Raw genomic sequence first — 23,427 nt, 5'->3', positions numbered from 1 at the left:
AAAACGGGAAGCACTTATCCACACAGCACCTAGTTAAAGATCTTCCTGCCACAGGATATTATGGATGCTAAAATCACATCTGGATTAAGAAAGTAATAAGATACTAATTTGGTATAGTGTCACCTATAAGTAAGGAAGTCCTTAATTGCAAATTACCAGAGGCTAGGAGGATATTCTGGGAAATCATGACTCTCTGCTTGCCCTGTTCTTGTACACCACTCTGGGTGCCTCTGCTCTCAAACTGGTAGTAGGCCAGACGCATCTCTGGCCTGACATACAATTCTTCTGTTGTTTAGATCTTTCATTGATTTCAGTAAAATATTTAGTTTGGAAAATGTAAGTTGATGCAACCAATAGGCCAGAAGGGTAAACCATGAAAACAAAATAAATCTGAGAGAGGAAGACCTTGTATTTCATTCTTTCATGGTTAGATCCCTTACCAGGGCATTTTTATATCCATCTCCCACAGTTTTTCCCGCTCCATCCTTTTCTACATAGCCCATTAGCAAATTGCTGCTCCATTTATACTGAGGGGCTCAGCAGTCAGTTAGGAGTTATCCCCAGCTGTTTGTGAGGGGGAAACAAGTGACTAAAGGCATCAGTAAAAATTAATCAGAGTTTGGATATGATTTAGAAACATCCAAGACACAGACACCCACATTGCTCCCTGCAGGAGAACAGACTAAAAGCCTAGAAGGCCTTCTATGAGACTGATAGAAAAGTTTTGGTTTAAGTCCTTTTCAATAGAAAATTACCCAGTCTGATGGTTAATCTCCTGAATTATGATGTTGGATTTTTTTTATCAGACAGTATCAGATTTTTAAGGGCAGACTTCAGCTTTTCATTTAGAAAGTAATTGTAAGGTGTTCGATTTTTAACTCCAAACTCAGCTGAACACTCTGTGTCAGAAATGGCACCCAAGTGTCTCAGGGATTTGTCATTTGGATCCTTGTCTCGCTGACTTCTCTGAAACATCTGCCCTGAATGAACAACAGTTCCCATGAGGGACAAGAGTGATTCAGAGCAAAAATAGACTACAGAATACATCAGCAGCCCAGGGATCCCATTTCACAAAGCAGAAGCATGCAAGAGCTATCTATACTGCAGTTCCCTGGAGGGAACAATTCTGAAATGACATTTTTGGCCAAAACCAGGGAGTTCACCTCTCTTCCTCATCCTTAATTTTTGCAGCATAAGTCGTGAATCTGTTGGAACCTAAATGATTTGTCAGTGCTGATAGGCTTTTCTTTAAAACTCTGGATGCAGAGAATAGGTGAAAACCAGTGGTGGGCTTAGGAAGAGTTAAGAGTGTATCTAGCAAGATTTCTCCACAGTGTCTGAGAGTCGCACCACGTAAGCTTTTTAGAGTAGAATTCATGTTTTGATGAAGCTTTAATCCTATTACACCTTGCTGTTTTAATGCAACATGAGGCCATAAAAGTCAACAGATTTGAATCTGTAAACTTCTAACATCTCAACATTCTGAGACAAATGTTTTTCTTTAAGGTATTGTTCTTCTCCCTACAATCAGGCTTTAAATATTGCAGTTGCTGTTTCTAAACACTGCCCTTCCACTTTGCTTTATTAGTTAGCATTTAGGTGCTAAGTAGTAAATAGTATTTAGTCCACTGGGGTTTGTCACACTCTGCACTTTAGAGCAGAAGTAGCTGAAGCACCATTTTTTAATAGTGGCATAAGTCCTTGTATGAGCAATAAAAGCTGCCACTTTCTTTATGAGGCAAACTAAATGCTATTAAAATGATGAATGAACTAGTTCCATTTTATTTGTTCAGCCTTTTCCAGTGCTATTCTCACAACCCAATTTAAATTACCAGCTTATATTCTACATAAGTTCCTACGTGCTAGAAATGCACAGATGCCTGCCTAAAGGCCCTTCAGATTGGCAGTAAAGTTTTATTTTCTTTTTCGGTGAATAAACAGTTAAAGAATTGAAATGGAGCTGAAATACACAGTCAAGATTAATCCCCATGTTCTGAGGCAGCTCTTAAGAGAATTTTCCAGGTAGTTTAAGAGATCATCCTGCTTGGCAACTGAGTGCTGCTGGTTATCCATGGGAAGCTGAATCTCAGACTGATCAGTCCCTCCAGACTGCAATACAGAACAATAATGTTCAGATCAAAAGCATCTTGATTAAATAACCTAATTAAAAGGTACATAGAACTGGTGTTGTAGCAGATTTTTTTTCCTCCTATGAGGATGAAAAAAATCCCAAATTTACTTTCTTTTCAAAATTAAGAGTAAACATTTGCTTCCCATGACATGTTTATGACCTATTAATTAGTTCCTACAAGGATAGCTGAAATCCCAGCCCTGCTTTAACATGGTTCAAGGAGCTAAAATTACCTTCATCCAAACAACCCAAGATATAAACTGTGAAAGAAATCAAACACATCTCACTGAAGTTTGGCTGGGTGATCAAATATGGATCTCCAAGGTTCTAGCTTTAATGCCGGTGGAGAGGAGGAGGGGAAGGAGGGATAAGAGAAGGAGAGAGAGTAGAAGCCTGCAAGTGAGCGCACCAGAGAAATTAAACTATCAACCGAATAAGCTGTCAACTAAATTCTGTAACCCATGGTTTATTTTAAATGAGCACTTGAAACCCAGTGGTCATTATGTGCTGTATGTCACCAGTCTGCTCCAGGCCTTACCTGTACAGGAGGATTTTTACTCAGGTCTTGAGTTTTAAAGATCCTCTGCTCAGTCTCTGGTGTATTAGGACAGACACTTATGCCTAAGGAATGGGCTTAATTGGGTGAGAAATGGTAAGAAAAAATAGAGCTGGGGTAGTCATTTGCTGTGGACAGCACTGTAAACCTAGAAAGTAGATCTATTTTTAAATTTTCTAAGTTCTTTTGCTGCTACACACCTCATTTCAATGCAATTAGAGTAATCTAGTTGAAAGATATCTAGTTAGATAACTGAGATCTGGGTAAAAAAAACCCTATGTTTTATTTCATTTCCTTCCCACCAAGCCAAAAGATGTAACTTCATCTGAGTTGTATTTATAAACTTAGAAGAGCTGAGAAATTGTTCATCCCATAGTGATGTGAATTGCCTGGAAGAACAGTTCCTGTGATGCAAGTGTTTCCTTCCATAATTATCCCAGTAGAATTGAAAAAAGTAAGTAAAACCTGGTAAATAGAAATGCAGTGTACTGGTTAGTTTGGAACAAGTTCACTGATTGTCATGGGAACAGCTACAGCCAAAGTTAGAAGTGTAACAGAACACAAGCTTATTTCTTTTCCTCCTTATTTGTTACTATTTTTTATCAGAATATCTATTGAAGATGCTTTCCACATAGAATATGGAGTACAATTAAAGGACATTGCTTTGTCACTACAATGACACCATGAGATCTGTGCATGGAAAGGTCCACACAGTTGTAAGTAGGATATGATCCACACTAAGGAAAAGTAGTTGAGAAGCTCAACTAGTACTGACTTAGAGAAATACTCAAATGGTTGTCATTAAAGAATTATATTAATGTTTAGAAAAACACTCTGTTGAGAGATACATTAGAGTCAGAGTAACGTCAGAATTGTATGTGCAGCTCTGACTTTGGATTTTACAGCAGAATTCAGAGAAACTAAGAGGAACATTTATCTGGACTGACAAAATTCAGAGGAATTAAGAGGACTGCTTAACTGGACTAAAGAATTCAAGAACCTGGAATATCAAAAGGACTAAAAGCTCTTGAAATCAAAGATACGGGATTATGCACTCCAAATAAGGCGGAAAAATTATATAGAGTATTTCTGGCATTAACTGAATGAGAAACTGCCTCACAGGTAATATGTTGAATAATAAAGGAGAAACCTGTATGTCATAAAGCATAGAAATAAAATTAAAATTGCCAAAATTTGAGGTGAAATAGACTTCACAAGGGAAAGTAAAACATATAGCAAAAGGAACTTTGTCTGTATTAGTAGTAGGACAAGATGTCATGTAACGGATAGTGGAGAAATTGGTGTTCAGGATAGCCCCAAAAGAAGTAAAGCATACACTTATGTGGGACAAGCAAAAATAATCACTCGTACAAATGAAGATACAAAATAGAAAATTACCATGTGGAAGCAGGACACAATCACGCTGACGGAAAAGGCAGCTGAACCATCAACTTTCTAGGGAACCAAGGATGTAGTTTTTTGGCCAGAGAAAGACAATATAAGGCCTTTCTACAATCAATGATCACTTGTCCTACATCAGTTCCAGTAATTGTGCCACCATGATGGGGGCTGGGAAGCATATGAGAGATTGAATGTCCCTGAGCCATAGGAACAAGATGAAATTTTGCAGCACCAAGTAACCAGGTAACCAAGTAACCCAATTTAGGAACACGAAATTCATGTGTTCCTTCTATAGTCAACAAGGAAAGATGGACACTTCCAGTATCAGTTAGAACATGAATCAGTCTCTTGGAGCAACTGGCTGTGTTACTCAACTGCCTACACGAGCAGCAAGGGCCCTGTGCTTCAACACTTTTCTCAGATATATACCCACCCATAGGCAAGACAAAGCTGTGCCCTCGAAATAATGAAAAAAATCTGTCATAAAATAGGCATTACCCACTGGTGGTGCAGAAAGGAAGAAGACTCTGTCTTGGTTAGTCAATCATTGCTGGAAAAGTCATTTGGTTTCAGATGTCCCTTGTGAGGCATTTTTAGAGAATGAGGCCATGATGAGGCCATCTGGAATACAATATGCAGTCCCAGGCACCCAGATGTAAGGAAGATTAATTCAGTCTGTAACAGGACTACAATAATCAAGGAAATGAAGAATTTATCTTCTGAAATGAGATTAAAAGATGCTGGCTTTTTTAGCCTAAGAGAATAAAGGTTGTGAGGATTCTGACTGCTTTCTATAAACTCATCAGTCTAAGTTTCTATAAACGTAGCAGAGGCGAAGAGCTATTTAAAATAAAACACACTACTGTTACAATAACAAATGGATAGACACTAACCATTAATAAATTTAACCTGAATATTAGACAAGGGTTGCAAATCCCCAGAGGACTAGAACAACTTTTATTAGGGGCAGCTCTACTGCTTAGTTATATTGATGCTGAAGTGTGATCAGTTTACGGTTAGAATTTACAACACAGCTGACTGCAGTAGCAAGAAGTGGGACTCATTAACTCACAGGGTCCTTTCTAGTCCAATATACCTTTGGCATCAAGCATTTCTTATTGTGAACTGAGCATCTTCTCAACATTGCTGTGTGTTCAATGCATTTATATGTGTATTTCCAGATTTTCAAAGACCTTCATGGCTCACAGAGACAAAGGTCAAATTTTCAGAAGTGGTCTGCAGTCATAGGGCTACTCTTCTTGGACACACCTACCTGTGTTAACTCTTCAGCAGATTATGATTTTCCTTTCTTATTATATACTCTTTCAGAGAACATGTTCTGTGCCAGAAATGAAAATAAAGGCCTACTGAGGGTTTACAATGAAAATAATCTAAGGCAGAGGAAAGAGGCCCTTGTTTCCTTGATATTTCACAGAAGTCAGGGAGTGAGCTAAATGACAGCTGGCTGCAGGCTGAGACTGGCTAAGGCAAAAGTGACATGGGCTGGTTGTTCGCAATGAGGAGGTAGTGGGGGAGAAAAAACAAAGCAATGACAAAGGCTAAGAGGACATACCATGAGCTACCAACATAGTGAATTTTGGTACAGAATTATTATATCCAGACAAAGACATAGAAGCAGTGCCTAGAAATAGAACATAAAAGGTAACTTCTCCTATTCTGAATAGCGCCATGTAACCACATTTTTTGGGAAGCATCAGCATCTCTGTGACAACATCTCCTGTGCAGGGCAGCAGCCCCCACCCATCACTCTTTGAACACTGTTTATAGAAAATGTGTATATCTTAGTTGACATATTAGAAACCTGCCACATTTTCCACCAGCTGAAAAGGTCTGACAATTGTGTGGTTTGGGCAAGAGTCATCTTTTAAGGATGAATCCAAAGGGATGATGCAGATGTAACAGCAATGAGTCCTAAAGGGTTCTCTTAAACAAAACCAGGCTCCTTTATATGAGATAATAGGATTTGGCTCAAGTTTGTTTAGGCAGCTGAAGCCTACAATTATCCATCCCCAATGATGCTGGGATCTCTTTTTTTTTTTTTTTTCCCTCTGCATGGCATTTTGCTCTTGATGGGGTCCTGGTCCATGAAGAAGGCTCCCAGGGACTACCTCAATATTAGGGAATGCAGTAACATCTCAGAACTAAATTTATATTGATTTCAATGACATCATCCTTTCAGTGCTTGCATATGCCATGACACCATATAGCACCTGCATTTTTAGTTCCAGAATTAGTGTCATAATTGACATTATTTCTAATTTATCCTAAAGGTCATAATACATTTTACTTGTCCTGATCTCAGCAAGCATTTGAGAAGGTAGGAGCATTAAGTAGCTCCTCAGCACTCCCAGGAAATTCATTTTCCAGATTTAATCACTAAAGTTCCTTTGTGCTCAACCTGAGGAAGCAGGAGCATATTCAGTAATTGTTAGTCCTTGTTTTTTTCATAGCTAGAAATGCCAAAACAGCAGGGCTTTCAGAGTCCTGCACAGATCAATACACAGAGTAAATCAGAGTAACTTTGAGAATGGGTCCTAATAATAAATATCATCGAGAAGTACTGGTGCATTTAGCTAAGGAGTTGAAAAATTAATACATTTTCTATTCTGACTAGATTTTCTGTTCTGACTTATCTAGCAGTTCTTCCCAGTAGTCAGGAGGTGGCAGCCTCTGCAATCACTATAGGAACAGCCAATCATATTTTTCCCCCACTTTCAGGGGAATTGAAAAGTGCCTTTAAAAATGAGATTTGGGAGAGAAGAGAAATTAATATCAGTGTTATGAAAAGGTTCAGGCTGGAGGGATTTTACTCCACAAACACACACACACACATTTGGCTCTTTAATTTGGAAATTCCTCTTCATCCTCACAAGTGGTATGATAATAAAATGGTTCTCTCATCAACTCTGTTTTGATACCATATTTCCCAATGAGATTATTGGATTTTAATCCTCTTCTAAAAGAAATGTTGTGCATCGTATTCATGTTATGAGCACAGAGTAATGCTTCTCAGTTTTAAGACTGGGAAACAATTTCTATTTTAAAGCTCTGTGTTATCCATTGCATTGTGAAATACAGAAGAGAGTTTTTATACTGATGATTTGAAGAAAATCTTTCAGCAACACATAAATAATGGAAAATTAACCTTAGGGGGAAGCCCTTAATATTTTTAAATGTTCAGGCCACTTTATTTAAGCAACACTACAACAAAACAAAGATGCATCCTACAGAGATGTACAAGTTGTTGAAATGGTATGAGATATGTGGTTTCTTTTTAATTTTTTCTGACTGAAGTTTGAGAAGTCAGCTCAAGCTTTTTTACTGCATCTGTATCACATTAACTTTAAAACACCAGAGTCAGGTTATAGGGCTCTGTCTTGGCAGATAGTTTTAACACTTGCAAGGTGCTGCTTCCACCTCCCTCTCGTTCATAGAGCACTTGAGCACCTTAACCTGGTGCTCTGATGCTTCTCCACCTCTTCCAGATAATCCCATATCATAGATCTTGAAATGTCTTTTCTTAGACCAGAAATGCAAATATAATTCCAGCTTTCATTCTCCAAAATTAGAAAGGAGTCACCATCAGTTCTACTATATATTTAAAATACTGCTGGAGACACCTACAGAGCAAGATGAAGATTAATGCATACCACAGAAGTCCATTAGCAGGACTGTTTCCAATGACTGCTATTAGAATTACGTTTTTGTAAAAACACGCTGGTGAAAAAGGGTGGTATAGATTGCAGTTACATAGCAGCAGACTAATATCATAGGACTCTTTAAATAATGCATAGGGAAGCTGAGTCACCTGTAGTAGGAACATTTTAGGCTGCTGCATAATTCAGGAGCTTTTGTTCCTATAAAGAATATATTAAGGGTTTCAGTTCTAAACTTCTAACAGGTCCATGGTCACTTGACAGTGATAAATAGTGATAATTAACATGTTGTACAGTTTAAAGATATCGCTGTTTGACTTTGATTTTTCATATTCATTTCTCCTACAGTCCTCACAGTCCCATTCACCCTCATATCAATGACCTGACTCTAGGTCCCATTCAATGGCAGACCTTTTTCTCACTGAGGCTGATATGGAGTGACCCGTGCTGAGACTTTACCAGGGAAGACTGGACAGACTCATATGGCCATTCAGAGCAGCCCACCACAGCTCAAAGCTTGCACAAAATGCCAAACCCAAAGAGTAGCCAGTGCCAGAGAATAATGACCTTTAGCTGCACAGAGCAGTGAGACTAGGGTGGTTTTCACTGCACCAGGACACACAGGTCACATGTATGGACTCAGCCTTCTTCAACTAGGCAACAAGCATCTCATGAAATGTTAGCCAGCTTTCTGCAGGATCTTCAGGCAGTTACTCACTGGTAGAAAAAAATATGCATTCTCCAAACATTGGAATTGCTGATTGAAATGTTTATGGCATTAGCTAGACGAATCAGATGAGTTGATCACAGTGGTCTTCTTGCTGGCATAGAAAACCTATTAAAAAAGCATGTTATTTTGACTGAGTTGGCTAAATTATTTATGAATGCCTGGATTTTCACGCAAGACAGATCTAGAGAACCTAAAATCGGACACGGCACCTCATGCCAGCTCTGAAGTTTCATTTATGTTAGTGATCAAATAGCAATTAGGACATTGCTTAGAATCAACCTCCTGTATCTGATCTCCTGGAAAATATGGACTTTGAAATCATGCCAGAGTAGTAGGAAGTGTTTCTGTACCTTCCAATAGAGCCTAGTTTTGTCATCACAAGCAGTTAGCTCAGGCTGTGATGAGGTTTAAAATAATATAGATCTCCCATTGCCTGCAATGAAAGGTTTTTTTCTTCTCCTACTTACCTGTATTGAATTATAATTTAACGTATTTAAAAATATCTCTATTAGGTTATTTTTCCTACAGCTATAACAGATAAAATGAGAGAGAACCAAGATGTAGTTTTGCTGATGACTTTAAGTAATTTACTGGAGCCAGATTCTGGAGCACACCGAGACTTTTCCCTACCACAGCAGGTTACAGAACAAGATTTAAAAGTTTTGATTCAGCATGTACTTGACCTCCTTACCTCTAAAAACAACTCATGACTTCTGCTGAAACTTGAGACTAGTGCAGAGGCATCTGACATTATTTCTAGCTCTCAGGTTGCCTGAAGGTTAGCCTCTTACCTCAAATATGCTCATGCATGGGGACAGTATTCATTCTCTTATTTTGAAGTGGCAGAACAGAAATAATGTCTCTTAAGATTCAAAGCTAGAACTAAAAATTAGGATAAAAGAACCCTTTTAACAATCAGAGTCTTTGTCTAAAGCCTTGACACAAATTTCTTATCGCTAATGAGAATCAACACAGCTCATCAGTGTCCTTCCACATTAGCACATTTCTCTCAATAAACAGACCTCAGTAGCTAAAAGTCAAATTATATCTCTAGTATTAAAACATAAAATGTTATAACAGAAAGACTTAGAACAGGAACGGGAAATCAGATGAATTCTGAAGACAACTAGTACATGCAATGTACCATGTTATGTGGACGATACATTCAAACAGAACAATGTGTAAATACAAGGAAAACAAAAATCTATAAACCAGGTCATAAACAAAAGTCATAAACCAAAAGTTGAGGACAAAGTCAGACAAAGTTTCACTGAATTTAAAACTATGTTCCTAGAAATACTTTTGAACAGTAGCAAGACGGAGGATGGAAGGAATCAGAAGTCACTCACGCAACAGGAGAAGGAAATGGACTTTTCAAGAGCAGTGCCTTTGGGTCTGGCCTCCAACCTTTAATTTAGTGGGAGTGTTCTCTGAAAAATATTTCCCATTCCTCCCCAAACTTTATGATAAAAAGAGTCCCCATAAAGTTCCTTCCTAAGATCAAAACTGTAAGCATCAACCAGCACTGTTCTCAATCACAAGCTTATTCTTTTTTCTTCCTTTTCTGACAGGTTCGGGGGCCTACCATCCTGCCCAATACTCACATTTCCCATAAACCAATAAAGTCTTACTTTTCACAGTGAGAGAGGATTTGGTTATGGCATCTAAATCTCATTTTCTAAATGCCAGAGAATAGTTTACCTACCAGGCTTCCAGGGCTTTTCATATTCCCTTGGCAGAAAGGAAGTATCTGTCAAATTATTTCAGTATCCATGATTATAAGACCATCCCACAGAGAAGGGAAAAAAAGCAAATTACAAAAAAGAGCAAATGAAAAATAATTTGGTTAACACTGTATGTTTACCAGAAAGTTTTGTGGTTTGGTTTGGTTTTGGGTTTTCATTTTGTTTTTCCCCAGAGAGCTGTGTCTGAAAGTAAATTAATTAGCTATAAGCAGTAATTAACTGTCAGAGCAATGTCATTCAGCAAACACCACAGTTAAGAAAAGGAATCAAGTGTGTTAAGGTTAGACTGAAAAGCTCATTACAGAGTTTTCATCTCTGATGCTTTGTGGAAGGATTTTTCAAAATCACTCAGTGCAGCACCCAGAGACATATTAAATGCTTCTGCTGTTGGGGTACCTCAACACTCAGGGACAATAATACTGGGTAAAGTCCCCCAGTATTATTGCCTCTGTGGTCCTGTGTTGTCCAAATGTGAAGCAGCTGCCTCCTGGCTATACTATAATTGTCATCTACTTCTTACACCAGCTTTGAAAAGCCACTATCATAGGCTGCCTGTGCTGGACAATGTCTCCTTCTGACCTAACTGGGCATTTCATGACACTTCAAGTCCTTGCCTTGCCACATGTGCCAGAAACCAGATGAGCATCTTTCTGAATTTTTCCTTCTTCACTCAGCTGCTCTTAGCGGGAGGCAGAGCTCCTCTGCCACACTTTGCTTTAAGCCAGAACATTTTTTTACTACTGATTGCAATCCAACTTCCAAATTCAATGGGAACTACAGACAACATTGAGCAGTATGTCTTAGGGAACACTTGCAGAAATATTTTTTTTAAAAAAGAGCAGCCTACATAAGCTTCCACCTAAAAGTCCTAAAAGAACTGGCTGTGCAGATTCCTGGCTTCCTACTCTGAGCTAAATTAAAAATACATACTAATGTGTTAATCTGATGTTTATTTTTAAAAAGTCTCTGAATGTTGGCATAATTCTGAGACGATGAAAAAAATGCTCCTCTTTACCAACATCCAAGAGGTCAAGCATAGAATGGGGTAAATAGAGGTTGTATAAAACACAAAATGATTATTTATGATGTTCAGCTACTGGAAGACTAAATCACAGAAGTATAAATAATGAAATCAACACGTTTTTATGAAAAATTGTTAAACAAACCACAATTTCTTTAGCAAAGGCAATCGAGTAGATATATTTGGACAGTAAGACATGACAAGTACCACTTCATAGAACTGTGATTACAAAACTACCATGATACACTATCAAAAGCAGTTAGTAATGGGTTGTAAAATTACTAACAGCCACCTCAAAAAGTAGCAGGCACTGGGAAACTTCCATTACAAAAGAGTCTCTTCGGAGGACTGGATCAGGACAGCCCAGTGATTGACACAGTTCTCAACATTAATCAGTGTTTTCAACAGTGTCCTAAAAGTAAACATAAAATTATTGCTGATAAAAGGAGATAAAAAAGATTAGCAACATTGTTAAATGTTGGTAAGTAGATCATTCAGACTGACCAGTGCCTCTCATAAGCTGTGTCCATTCTGCCATGATATGTTTTCCCACAGACACCTAGAAGCATAAAATCTATGTAGGTGCTTTGCAGGCAGTATCAAAAAAATGGGAAGGAGGAAGTGAACGGAGAGGGTCGTACTCTGGAAAGCAGAAACTCAGGAAAGGTCAGCGACTCTGAAAGTCAGACTGGCTGAACAATTCAACGTGAGCTCCCAGAAGCACGTCATGGCAAAGGTGATAAATGTAGTATTTCTATAACCATGGAAAAAGTGAATAGCATAGAATAATGATTTTGCCACAGTTTCAGGCAAGGGGAAATCCAGTTTGAAGACAGTCACTGAAGTTCTGATACTTACATTTTATTAAAGGGTGTGGAAAATCACTGAAGCTGCCTGACAACTGAAAAGTAAGATGAGAAGTAAAGAAGCTGCCTCAGCAAGAGACTCAAGGACCTTGCTTGTTTAGTGTAGCAAAGAAAGATTACTAACTTGTATGAATGTCTTCACAGGGAGAAAACAATAAAAATTAGATAGCTTTTTAATCAGACAAAACAAGAACTATGACGACACTCAGGATCCGGACCTGTTCAAATGGGGAAAAATGTTTGCAAATGCAGAGGCATAGAGCTCCTGTTACCCAGGGAAGCAGCATATTCTCCATTCCTTGAGGTTTTCCCTTCAAAACTTGCAGCAGGTCATTTCCAATCAACTTACTGAAAGCCTACCTCAGCTAGATTCCCATCAGTTACAAAACCCCTTCATACTGCTCTTCCCTGGGGACAGTTACAGACCCAGAAAAGCAAGCTTCCCATCAATTATAAGTCTTATGTCTTGGGAGATATGGATTCAGTCCTTGTCTCTGCCAAACATCATTTGTATGCCATTGAGCTCGTTACTTAAAGTAAGCTTCATTTTACCTAGTTTGGGGTATCTGAAAGCTAGATGCTTATTTACCATGTAAGTGTCTGAAGCATTTTTATCCTCACGTCTCTGCCAGCCAGTGGAGAGAAGCAGGCACCATTGGAGAGCTGTTCCTCTGATAGTTCTCAAAAAAATCACTATACAATGAGGAATTTCATGCTTTGCAGAAATCTCTATGCTGATTGAACGAAGGCAGGAAGGTGACTGGCTTAGACTTGAACGACAACACTCTAGACATATAAATAAGGGAAGGTCTGCCTTAGACTCTGCTGAAGAGGATATTAATATTTATAGGCTGCTGTGAAAATAATATCTTAGAGATTTAATATTATTAGGAAATATATGAATAGCTATGATAAATGGTATCAAGAAATCACAGTGTTCAAATTTTTGCAAAGCTCTAGGGTGAAAGAAATCTGCATCTTGAGATTGTACAGGACAATATCCAGACTGTGAGCCAGATCTCTGAATGCCACAAAGAAATACTGAGGGTATTGAATCCATGTACACATTCCTTAATGGAAAAGATAGCTTAAAGGACCACTTTCCCAAACAAAGGGTTTTTTCCATTTTAAAGGGTTATTTTTCACCAGCCTGGTTTTCAGGATGGCAACGAAGTTGTGCCAGCAGAGCTGATGGGGCCATGAACTGCTGTGTGGCAGAAAAGGGCTTTTAAACCAGATTCGTGGCTGAAAAAAAGGACTGTGGAGTTACAGTATAATGCAAAATAGTTAGAGAGAAAAATGAAACTCCAGCATAGCTCTGAAACAGCATAAAGGAGAGTAGAGCTGATTCAAGACAGTTGATCTTATGACACAGAAGAAAGGTTATGACATTTGTCTCAACCAAAAGGTAGAGTCTCTCTCATCTACACAAACTCTGGAAGCAACGGTTCAAGTGACCACCCTGAATAGCAACATAAGGAACATACAGCAGTGAATTTCCTATCTGGTTGTAGGAGAAAATCCTTTCATAAAAATACATCCGTGTTTTATTTTCTTTGGATTTGATCCCAGCAATCAGATGGGGAGGAAGTGTTGTGTCTTCTTTATAGTAAAGCTTAAGCAGTACACTGAGAGATCCATTGTGCAGCCTTTTCTTATACCAGGAGAGTTTACTCCTCAAACACTAGTCAGCAGAAGCAGTGGCCCCGATATGAGGATCAAATGTCTAGCAAAGCCTCTGTCTATATCTAGCAAAGGCTTATGTGACCACAACCATTCAGTAAACATCACTCCAGCTCTCTAGCACATTCCTGCCTGTCCCTCCACCCAGGGTTTCTCAGCAATTCCAGAGCCACAATTAAACCCATATAAAAAAACTCTACAACAACAACCACCAAAACAGCTCCGCAGAGAACTGAGTTAGGAGGCAGAAGAGACTTGAGAAACGTATTACCAGGACTGGAAGCAAAATTCCCTATTTGTTCAAGCAATTTACATAATGACTCTTCTTTTTTAGACTTTTTTCACACTAGTTATTTAATATAGTCATTATACTTGGTTATGGCACTTTGGATTGGGATGCTGCCAAAAAGACACTATTTAGCAGGGTCTGAGGGGCTGGATATTTGAACAGAGCATTTTACTTTAATGAACTTCCCCTGCTCTGCCTTGAAAAGAGCTTATAGGAATTTTCTCACAATGTTCTTAAGAAGATGGGGTTGATTGAGGGGGGGTGGGGGGGTGTAAGCCATGAAACCTTAACTAGCTGCACCCAACATAAGATTTTACAAAGTAAATAGCAGAGATAATTTTTAATTTAAAAAGGTGGACTAACTCACTCAGAAGAGACACACATGCTTTATGCTTATTCCCTGTACTACACTTTTTCAGCCAGTTCACCAAATCTTTCCAATCAATATTCCCAGGTTATGTTTCAATGTATATTAAGTATATTTAAGAGATGAGAAGAGCAGAATATAAAGGCATACACACATTGGACATGGACATGTTTATAAGGATTGAATTCAACAAGAGGAAGAGCCCTAGATGTGAACTGGGGTAGACAGGAGACAGAAGCCTAGAGCGTAACAATAATACAGCAATAGGACTAATACCATGATTACTATTGTGACAAGCACTGAAGGGAGAGCAGACCTGTTAGGTCTGGCTCTGAGCTGGTCAGGCACCACCAAGCAGGGCTTGGACACAAATCTGGCTCAGCACAAGTCTTCACTGCAAGAGCAGATCTTGTGCACTCATGAAAACTTAGAGAGGAAAAGTCAGCCTTGCCACAGGAGTGTGATAAATCAGAGCACACTTCTCTGAGAGAGAAGTATCTTATCTCCCAAGAGAGAGCATTTAGCTAAACAGTTATTTTAAGACAGCAATTACAAGGGGAAGGGGAGGGGAGTTTAATTTTTCTTCTACCCAACTAATTATTAAGAAAAAATGTCAAAAGGTGACAGGAAATGTGAATTTTTAAAATTCCTAGAGCAGAACAAAATAATAAAGAGCAAAGTACTGTAAATTATCTCACCTTAGTTTTGTTATTTGTCCGGGAAATTGCCTGTGCTTAGGTAGTCAACTCTAATTAGAATTCACTTGCATATTAAAATGATCTGCAATTATTATGAATGAATATAAGACTCCAAAGTTCAGAATTCCACATTTTCCTTTCTAGGCCATTTTACTTCTTTACTTGGAGAAATTAATGCAACTTTCTCTTTCCAGTCCATTAATTTGAGTCTAAGCAATATCCTGTCTCCAGTAATTTCATTTCCACAGATGAACCTGTGTGGCTAGAAAGTTTGATCATCAAACAATCAGTCATTAGAGTGACAGCTTCAAACTGCAAGCCTGATGAGCCTACCTTGTGTGGCCCGCAGTCATGGTACTTCTCTACTTCTACACATTCCCATAGCTTCTTTTTCTTTTTTGCAAACTATTTCACTCCTTACCAGTAGCTCAGCTGAAGCCTCTATTTCCTTCCTTTTCACTATGACCATATAATTATTTTTAATTATTTTGTAAGCTCCTAGGTAAAATTTCAAAATCAAAAAAACTTAAGCTATTGCAAGAACAGACAATCCAGTCTCTTGCTGAGACAACCCAAGGTTCTTACAGCTGTTACTTCCTTTTATCCCATGTATTCATCATAAGAAAGGCCCGTCACATTGGAATAATGTTCTTGCAACTATCTTCTTTGCATGGAAGAACTCCAACATGACATAGATTTTTGCAGTAAGTAGGGCCTCAGGCACAAGACACATCAAAAACATATCTCTCTGACCCTCCCAGAAAAGTGAGCATTTTAAAATCCTTAATGCCATAAACATTTGTCTCTGAAGAATGCAGCATTGCCTGCACCGTTGTCAGCTTGAAAACAGAAAATCACTTTAAATAAATATCTCATATACTCTAAAATAAATATAATGAATTAGTCATTACTCCTTACTGTAGTGTAATGGCATTCCTGAAAGCCAGGCTCTATTAGCATTATGAAGAGGTGTTGAGACAAGGACAGGTGTCCTGGGGATTACTGCAGTGGAAAGCAAAGATGAGACAGTGGTACCTCATGAAATGCAATCAGGATGCTGTCACAGCCTCTGCATATGTCCCTACACATTCCTGCACTTTTGTTTGCAACTTGGTAAGGAATTACCTAATAAATCAGCTAAACTTTTGGCTCTTTTTCTCTAGTTGCTTGTAAAGATGCACATTCTTAAACAGACTTGTAGGTTCAGTGAGTCTGTAAGTGAATAGCTCCTTTGGATACTCATTTTACTGTTAAACCAAAAAAAAGATTGTTATACAAAGAAGTAAAACAAAAAATGCAACACATACTAAATAGTGCTCTCAAACAATGATCAGCACCAAATCCTGCTCCCCAAGGATCATGTCAGGAACTGGTATCAGTTGACAAAGTTTCATTATTTATTTAAATGTCTTTTATTATTCTTACTTGTTCTCATCTTGTCAGTTCACTGCTTTTATTACAGTTTCTGCCCATGGGTGCAAGTGAGTGTGAGTAGGGAATATCCATAGCTAGGCTCTTAACTGGCAGATAAACTCACATAGCCCCAAAGCATCCATAAACATGCACGCACACAAACGTGTGATCTGTCATAACAACATGAAGATCTGCAGAGCAGAAACTAACATGCAGTAATGCTTAAAATCATTAATTACTGCAGAGAATACCCAGTAATATCTGCAAATCTAAACCGTATTTTTAATGAGACAATTGATAAAACATATGTTATGCATACGGTGTATAGGGAAGTACTGTAAATAGAACAGCTGTTAACTTCAAGAGTTAGAATAGAAAAAAGGTTTATTTCCACCACAAGTTTTCTCATTCTTGTTTTCTTTATATTGTCAGATATGCCCCTGGCCTTGTCATCCCCCCACTGCCCTGTTTTCTATTTAAGACTCTGCCAGCAAGCTAAGAGGTCCCTTGGTTCAAACACACTATTTCAAAACTGTGCCCACAAACCATGACTGGATGTGAATAGCTCTTCTTCCCTGGATGTGAAGAAGAGTGCACATAAGCTTGAACTAAGCTACATTATTACCCTCTGCAACAGTGTAAAGTTTCCACACCTGATGGGAGAGACTACTGTATACTCTCCCGACCTTCAGTTCCACAAGGGATGACTATTTTTATTTATTTCTCACCAGGATATGAGATATGCACTGACAGATGCTATAAAACAAATTCATCCTCACTCATCATTGAAGTACTGACACTGAACAATCACTGAGAATGCATGGAGCACCTGGGTGTCCTTTCTTTGTAATAGATAACACACTCTCATCCTCCATTATTAGTGTAATTATCAGTAATATTTAGGTGCTGCTTCACTGACTCCAGAAGACATGCATTCACATGTACCAAGCCTAACCTGAGGTCTGTTTGAAGTCTTGATGGAATACCACAGTGAGCTTATATCATATCCAATGTATTCTTGTTCTCTATTTTATTAGAACCTAGAGATATATTAATTATATATTAAATTATATTTGCATAACAATTGAAGCATTTACTTCTATGGCAGGTGTCAGTATTTGCTAATAACAGGATTTTAAAATACCATGTATCATAACAACCCCAGATGCCACATACCAGTTATCACAGCAGTCAAATCAGGCATGGCAGACATAATTTGTTACAGAACTCACAGAATCACAGAATGGTCAAGGTTTGAAGGGACCTCTGGAGGTCATCTGGACCAACCCACTTGCTCAAGCACCTAGATCACATTGCCCAGGACCATGTCCAGATGGCTTTTGAATATCTCCAAGGATGGAAACTCCACATCTCTGGGCAACCTTTTCCAGAACTTAGTGACCCTCACAAAAAAAGTGTCTTCTGATTTTCAGATGGCACTGCTTGTGTTTCAGTTTGTGCCTATTGCCTCTTGTCCTATCACTGGGCACCACTGAAAGGAGCCTGGCTTTGTCTTCTTTGCACTCTCCCTTCAGGTACTTATGCACATTGATGACATCCAACCTGAGCTTTGTCTTCACCAGGCTAAACAGTCCCAGCTCTCTCAGGCTTTCCTCATAAGAGAAATGTTCCAATCCCTTTATCATGCTTCCTGGCCATTTCTTGGACTCTCTGTCCAGTATGTCTGTATCCATCTTGTACTGAGGAGCCTTAACTGGACACAGTGCTCCAGGTGTGGTCACACTGGTGCTGAGGGGAAGGATCACCTCCCTCCACTTGCTGGTAACACTTCTCCTAATGCAGCCCTGGTTACCATTGGCCTTCTTTGCAGCAAGGGCACATTGCTGGCTCATGTTCAGCTTGATATCCACCAGGACCTCCAGGCCTCTTCTGCAAGGCTGCTTTCCAGCTAGGTGTCCCCCAGCACGCATTGGTGTATGGGGTTGTTCCTCCCCAGGTTCAGAACTTCACACTTTCCCTTGTTGAACTTCCGTAGGTTACTGTTAGCCCATTTCTTCAGCCTGTCGAGGTCCTTCTGGATTGCAGCACAACCCTCTGGTGTACCACCCACTCCTCCCACTTTTGTGTCATCTACACTCAGTTCTATCCTTCATAACATTATTTCAATAAGATTATAAAATACCACCTTAAAATATACAAACCTTGTCTTGAAAGTATACCCCTACAAGCACTTGTTTGCCAAATATGATTCACAGAACAACAGTAAATACAGTGAGGTTGCTTAGCAGATACCTTACAGCACCTATTAATATTTGCAATGAAAATATCATGACTGATTCTCTGTGAGAAAAGTACTCAGTTAACAGTGTTACACTGGTCCAAAAAGGTTGGGAATTTCTCCTGTGGAAGTGCTGTCTTCCTCCTGGACAAGCACAGTAGTAAAGAAAAAACGGAACAAAGTTCTGCCTGTATTCCACATCCAAAAACACTGCAGTGAACCTCTGTCCAGTCATTCAGAATGGGATACCAGTTCCACTTTGGTGTTATTTGTAACACAACAAGTCTCTCTTTCTGTCTGTTATTCAGCCATTACTTATTAAGAGGTATTTCCAAAGGGATGCTGCTGGTCACTATTACCTTGATGGTCACTACTACCATTATATTATTCTCATGATAGCATTGAAATGCTATCCATTGAAATGTTCCTTACAGGAACATCAAGAACAGATTTAATTTGCCATGTTTGAAAAGGCTGACATTTCCACAGACCAGCACTGTTCATTTGCAAAATTGAGACTGATTTCAAAAGGTCTATACACATCCCAAAGCTCCCACGGGACAGCAGAGACGACAGTAAGCAGCCTAGCCTTGACTAATAGGCTGACACTGCTTTACAGTAGGACACTCTTCAGCTGCTGGAAAGCATTGAAGGGAGACTGAAACATGACCAAAGAGACAGCCAGCCTTTAGACTGCCCCATTTCTGCCAAAGAACTAGAGTAGGAACCTTTGTGTATCCACTAATATGCAAGAAAAGCAGATCTTTTCATCCAACTTTTGTAACTTTCAAAAATACACTTATCTATCAATTATTTCATGCTACCAATTTATTTCAACCTACCAAAACTCTTTTTACAGCACTTATACAACAGATAACAGATGCAGGGACTAGATGATAGCAAACACTTGAAAGTGATGCCTTATATTTTTATGGATCTGTAAATATATGAAGGATGTTGTCGCTATGATAGATACAAATTATAAGAAAAACAAGGTTCCAGACAGATGACATCTTTTATCCCTTTTATAAAGCTTTTTATGGTATCATTTGATCTCTCTGTGAAGAGTAGATGTCAAATTCCTTCATCAGATCTGAGAAAGAAGCAATGAGGCTCATGCTAAATCCAGGCTAGGAGCAAGGACTCTGAGTGCTTGGTTCCCCCAAGATTAATATCAGCACTGTGCACTGCTGGAGCCACCCAGCAGTATGAATTTGATAGGATTCAGATGTGGGCAAATGATTGCAGTTCCCTCACATCTGTCAGCCACTATGGAGCTGTATTCTTCTATACTGGCTCTGTGCCAGGAGAACAGGTAGGAGCAAAATGCACTGAGTGGACTCAACAAATTTTCTAAACAAAGATCTACCAGAAGCTCAGCCTGTTGCAGCCTGTAGCTGTGGCATTTTGGAGTGGACTTCAGGAACCCTAAGACCAGCTGCAAGCTATTGTCATATCAGTAACACCATTAACTTAATCTGTTACTGAATTTTGAAACTGGTTTCAGCACCTGAAAGCAGAAAACAGTGCCAAAAGGAGACAGGAGAGGTCACCAGCCTTATAGAAGAGCAGGAGGACCAAGCATCTAAAAGCTACCAGAAATAGAGGGATCTGCCAAAAGCAGTTATAAGTAAAATAAGCATTTATATTTGTAACTTACAATCATAGCATTGACATTATGATTCCTTTCCACCTTTCATCCCTGTCTGACATCTATACCTGATGCTGAAAATATGATTGTCCAACTGCAACTGGAGACCTCAAAGTTGCGGTCCCCAGTAACCAGCAATCCTCTTAATGCAGTGATCCAGCACTACCCCACCATCTCTTCCAGCTGTACCATTTTCCTCAAGGTGGTGTCAGGATTAAGCCTGTCCCCTTGTTGTCACCACTGGACCACTATAACATCCTTAAACTTTCAAAGATGGATGCACAGTATATGGTCAATACACCAAAGACTTTCAGGGTTCTGTTTGCCCTTAGGCTACCTCATTTTGCCACAGTGAGACAGACTCTTTGCTCATGTCAACAACACCGAGTTCAAGAGAAAGATGCAAACGTATACTGGTGGAGAAGACTGGGACTGGCCTTTCTTTCACATTCCCCCTCATGCACAGCACTGCTGAGATGTTTATTACTTTGGTGTCTATCTGCTGACTTGTGCAGTATAAATTTGGACTGAGGTGAATTTTACAGTTCAACAACTACAAAATACTTTTTAGAGACACACTTGGTCAGATACAAAGTCTGGAAAGCATCATCCCAAAAGTTATCATAACTGAAATAAAATGAAACCATAATTCATTCAGATTCAGAATTACTCAAAGCAATGGAAAGTAGTGCTTCCAAAGCCTGAATCTTCTGTCCTTTTATGAGTTTCCCTCTGCTGAAGACTATAAATCCTTGATCAGATGATCTTTCCTGAACTGTAAAATATAGTGACTCAAGTTCAGTTTGGTTATGCAAGAGCAACACTCACTGAAATCAGAGAGACTTAGAGGAAAAAGGGGTCCTACAAATCAGCTGCCCTGACATTAACAACTTGTTGTACAAGTATTGATAAAATCTTCAATACAAATGGTTATTTGGAAGATTAAGTCTGTACTCAGTGAACCTGGATTCTTCAAATGCATGAAATGACTTGGAAAATTGAGGGGACATCTTTTTCCCAGGTACTTAGGTAGTCAGTTATCAACCTCATTACAGAGCTAAATACATTTGAAAATGTATTCTTCAGTCATACTCTCAAAGGAGACAGATTTCTGGAGGTGCACAGATGTCCGGGAGGCTTACAAAGTGCCTAGTTGTTTAGTTCACAATAAAATCAATGAGAATTAAGGGCCTCATATAAAACCACGTTGATCTGCCTAATTAAAAAACATAGACCCTAAGATCACATATCTTGTTAAAAGCAGTGAGGTTGGAGCTCTTGCAAGCTCTGAAAGCTACACTTTGGCTTTCCATGATACAGTCCCCAGGCAGCTAGCAGGAGCACCTGCTCAATGGGAACAAGGATGGGAGAGATGTCAAGCCTGAACCAGCCTTGAGGCACACCTGGGCTGTCAGGACAGAGATCTTGCAGCAGCGGAGAACAGATGGTCTGTAGAAAAGCTGACATTAAAACAGGCCAGTCCAGACCTTCACAAGGACATTTCAATCATATCTGCACTGTTTAAAGCAAGCCGTGGGTTTGCTTAGACAATTTGAGAAGGTGTTTTTTCTCTAAATAGCAACTTAGGATGAGAGTTGCCACTTCCAATTTAATCATCCTTCTTCGATGTAGCCTGGTGCTTTGCAGGTGGATAATTAACCTTGATATTCATTCGGACTTCAAAACACACAATTCCCATTGCTGTCAATTAGATGACTATCTCGACTGCATGTTGATGGAAGATATTTTGTGTGACCCTGGCAGTATGGCATTTGGGAAATTTCAGTAGGTAATACAGTCATCCTGCTGGAGAAAGCCCTTCACAAATTACTGTAACAATTTTAGAATGGGAAGTGAGATTATGAATTTGTCACTGAATTGGGTTCGCTAAACAAAACAAACGTACATTAAAGTTTATCCTACTTTCTGCTCTTATTGCAACGGTGCTTTCTAAAAGATCCTTCCAGGTAATTGGCAAACCTTCTTGTTATCATGGTCTTGTACATCTCTGAGCACAAGGAAGATGTCTTGATCTCAGCTAGGGCATTCAGAAGGTACCATACTCTTTAATACTAATGTAAGACTTGAGGCAAAATTATTAACGATTGTTACAAAATAATTTTTTATATATAAGGTGGTGCAATAAACACTGCAATATGAAAATGGGACATGGTATGGGAAGGGCCAGTGGCACTTTTCCTGCTGATTTTTTTGCATTTATAATAAAGAGTTACAGCCTACTGGTAACAAGATTAAACTAGTGGGCAGCAAGAAGTTTGAATCAGACTATTTCCCTGTTATCCCACAGTGGGTCACATTCTGCTAATGAGTGTTAACCCTGCAATCAGGCAAACATTCATCTTGAGAAATGAACAACTTCATTCAGGGCTTTTAAAGCAGTCAGCACAGTCAACAGCTAAAAAGAAATTGGCTCATACACAGCTACTTTCCTTTCTAAATAATTTTCTTCCTCCCTGATGAGAATGGGAGCTAATGGCATAAGTGAAACATTATTGTAGCAAAAGCCAAGAGCAGCACAAGTCCCTTCCAGGTTAGAAACCCTGCCTTGTGATGAAGAAAGTATAGCCGATGCTCCACTGAATGTTTTTGCACAGGCTAGCTAGGACCTTTTGTGAAAGTTCCTAATATGAGCTCAATTTGATCTCCATATTTTCAAAGTACTTTGCCTCATCTACTGAGTGAAAACAGTAAAAAATAATAAATAAAAAGAAATATCGATCTGTTGTGCTTTTTCCTGAATTTGAGAATGACATCAACCTTTGGGCTTTTTTTCTGAAATATTCTGACAGTAGAAAAAATACTGACTACTCCATTTTCTACACAGGGTCAACATTACGAAGAGGAAAAACGGGCTTTGAGCCATGAAATAATTGCACTCAATAATCACTTAATAGAGGCCAAGGTGACAATAGATAAGTTGTCAGAAGACAATGTAAGTA

The 23,427-nt window shown here is 39.0% G+C and overlaps 1 protein-coding gene across 5 annotated transcripts in view; it reads left to right on the top strand.

Annotated features, from left to right (window-relative positions):
- BEGAIN (brain enriched guanylate kinase associated) overlaps positions 1-23,427 on the top strand; it is a 161,289-nt gene that overhangs the window by 128,967 nt on the left and 8,895 nt on the right. For all 5 annotated transcript variants that reach the window (XM_074909295.1, XM_074909294.1, XM_074909293.1 and 2 more), the window contains one exon: positions 23,313-23,420. In XM_074909295.1, coding sequence (XP_074765396.1) covers positions 23,313-23,420 — 108 coding nt within the window. The remainder of the gene's footprint in view (positions 1-23,312; positions 23,421-23,427) is intronic.

The sequence above is a fragment of the Athene noctua genome, chromosome 6, assembly GCF_965140245.1.
Source record: "Athene noctua chromosome 6, bAthNoc1.hap1.1, whole genome shotgun sequence".
Classification (NCBI taxonomy): Eukaryota; Metazoa; Chordata; class Aves; order Strigiformes; family Strigidae; genus Athene; species Athene noctua.
This window is presented reverse-complemented; position numbering and strand designations above follow the sequence as displayed.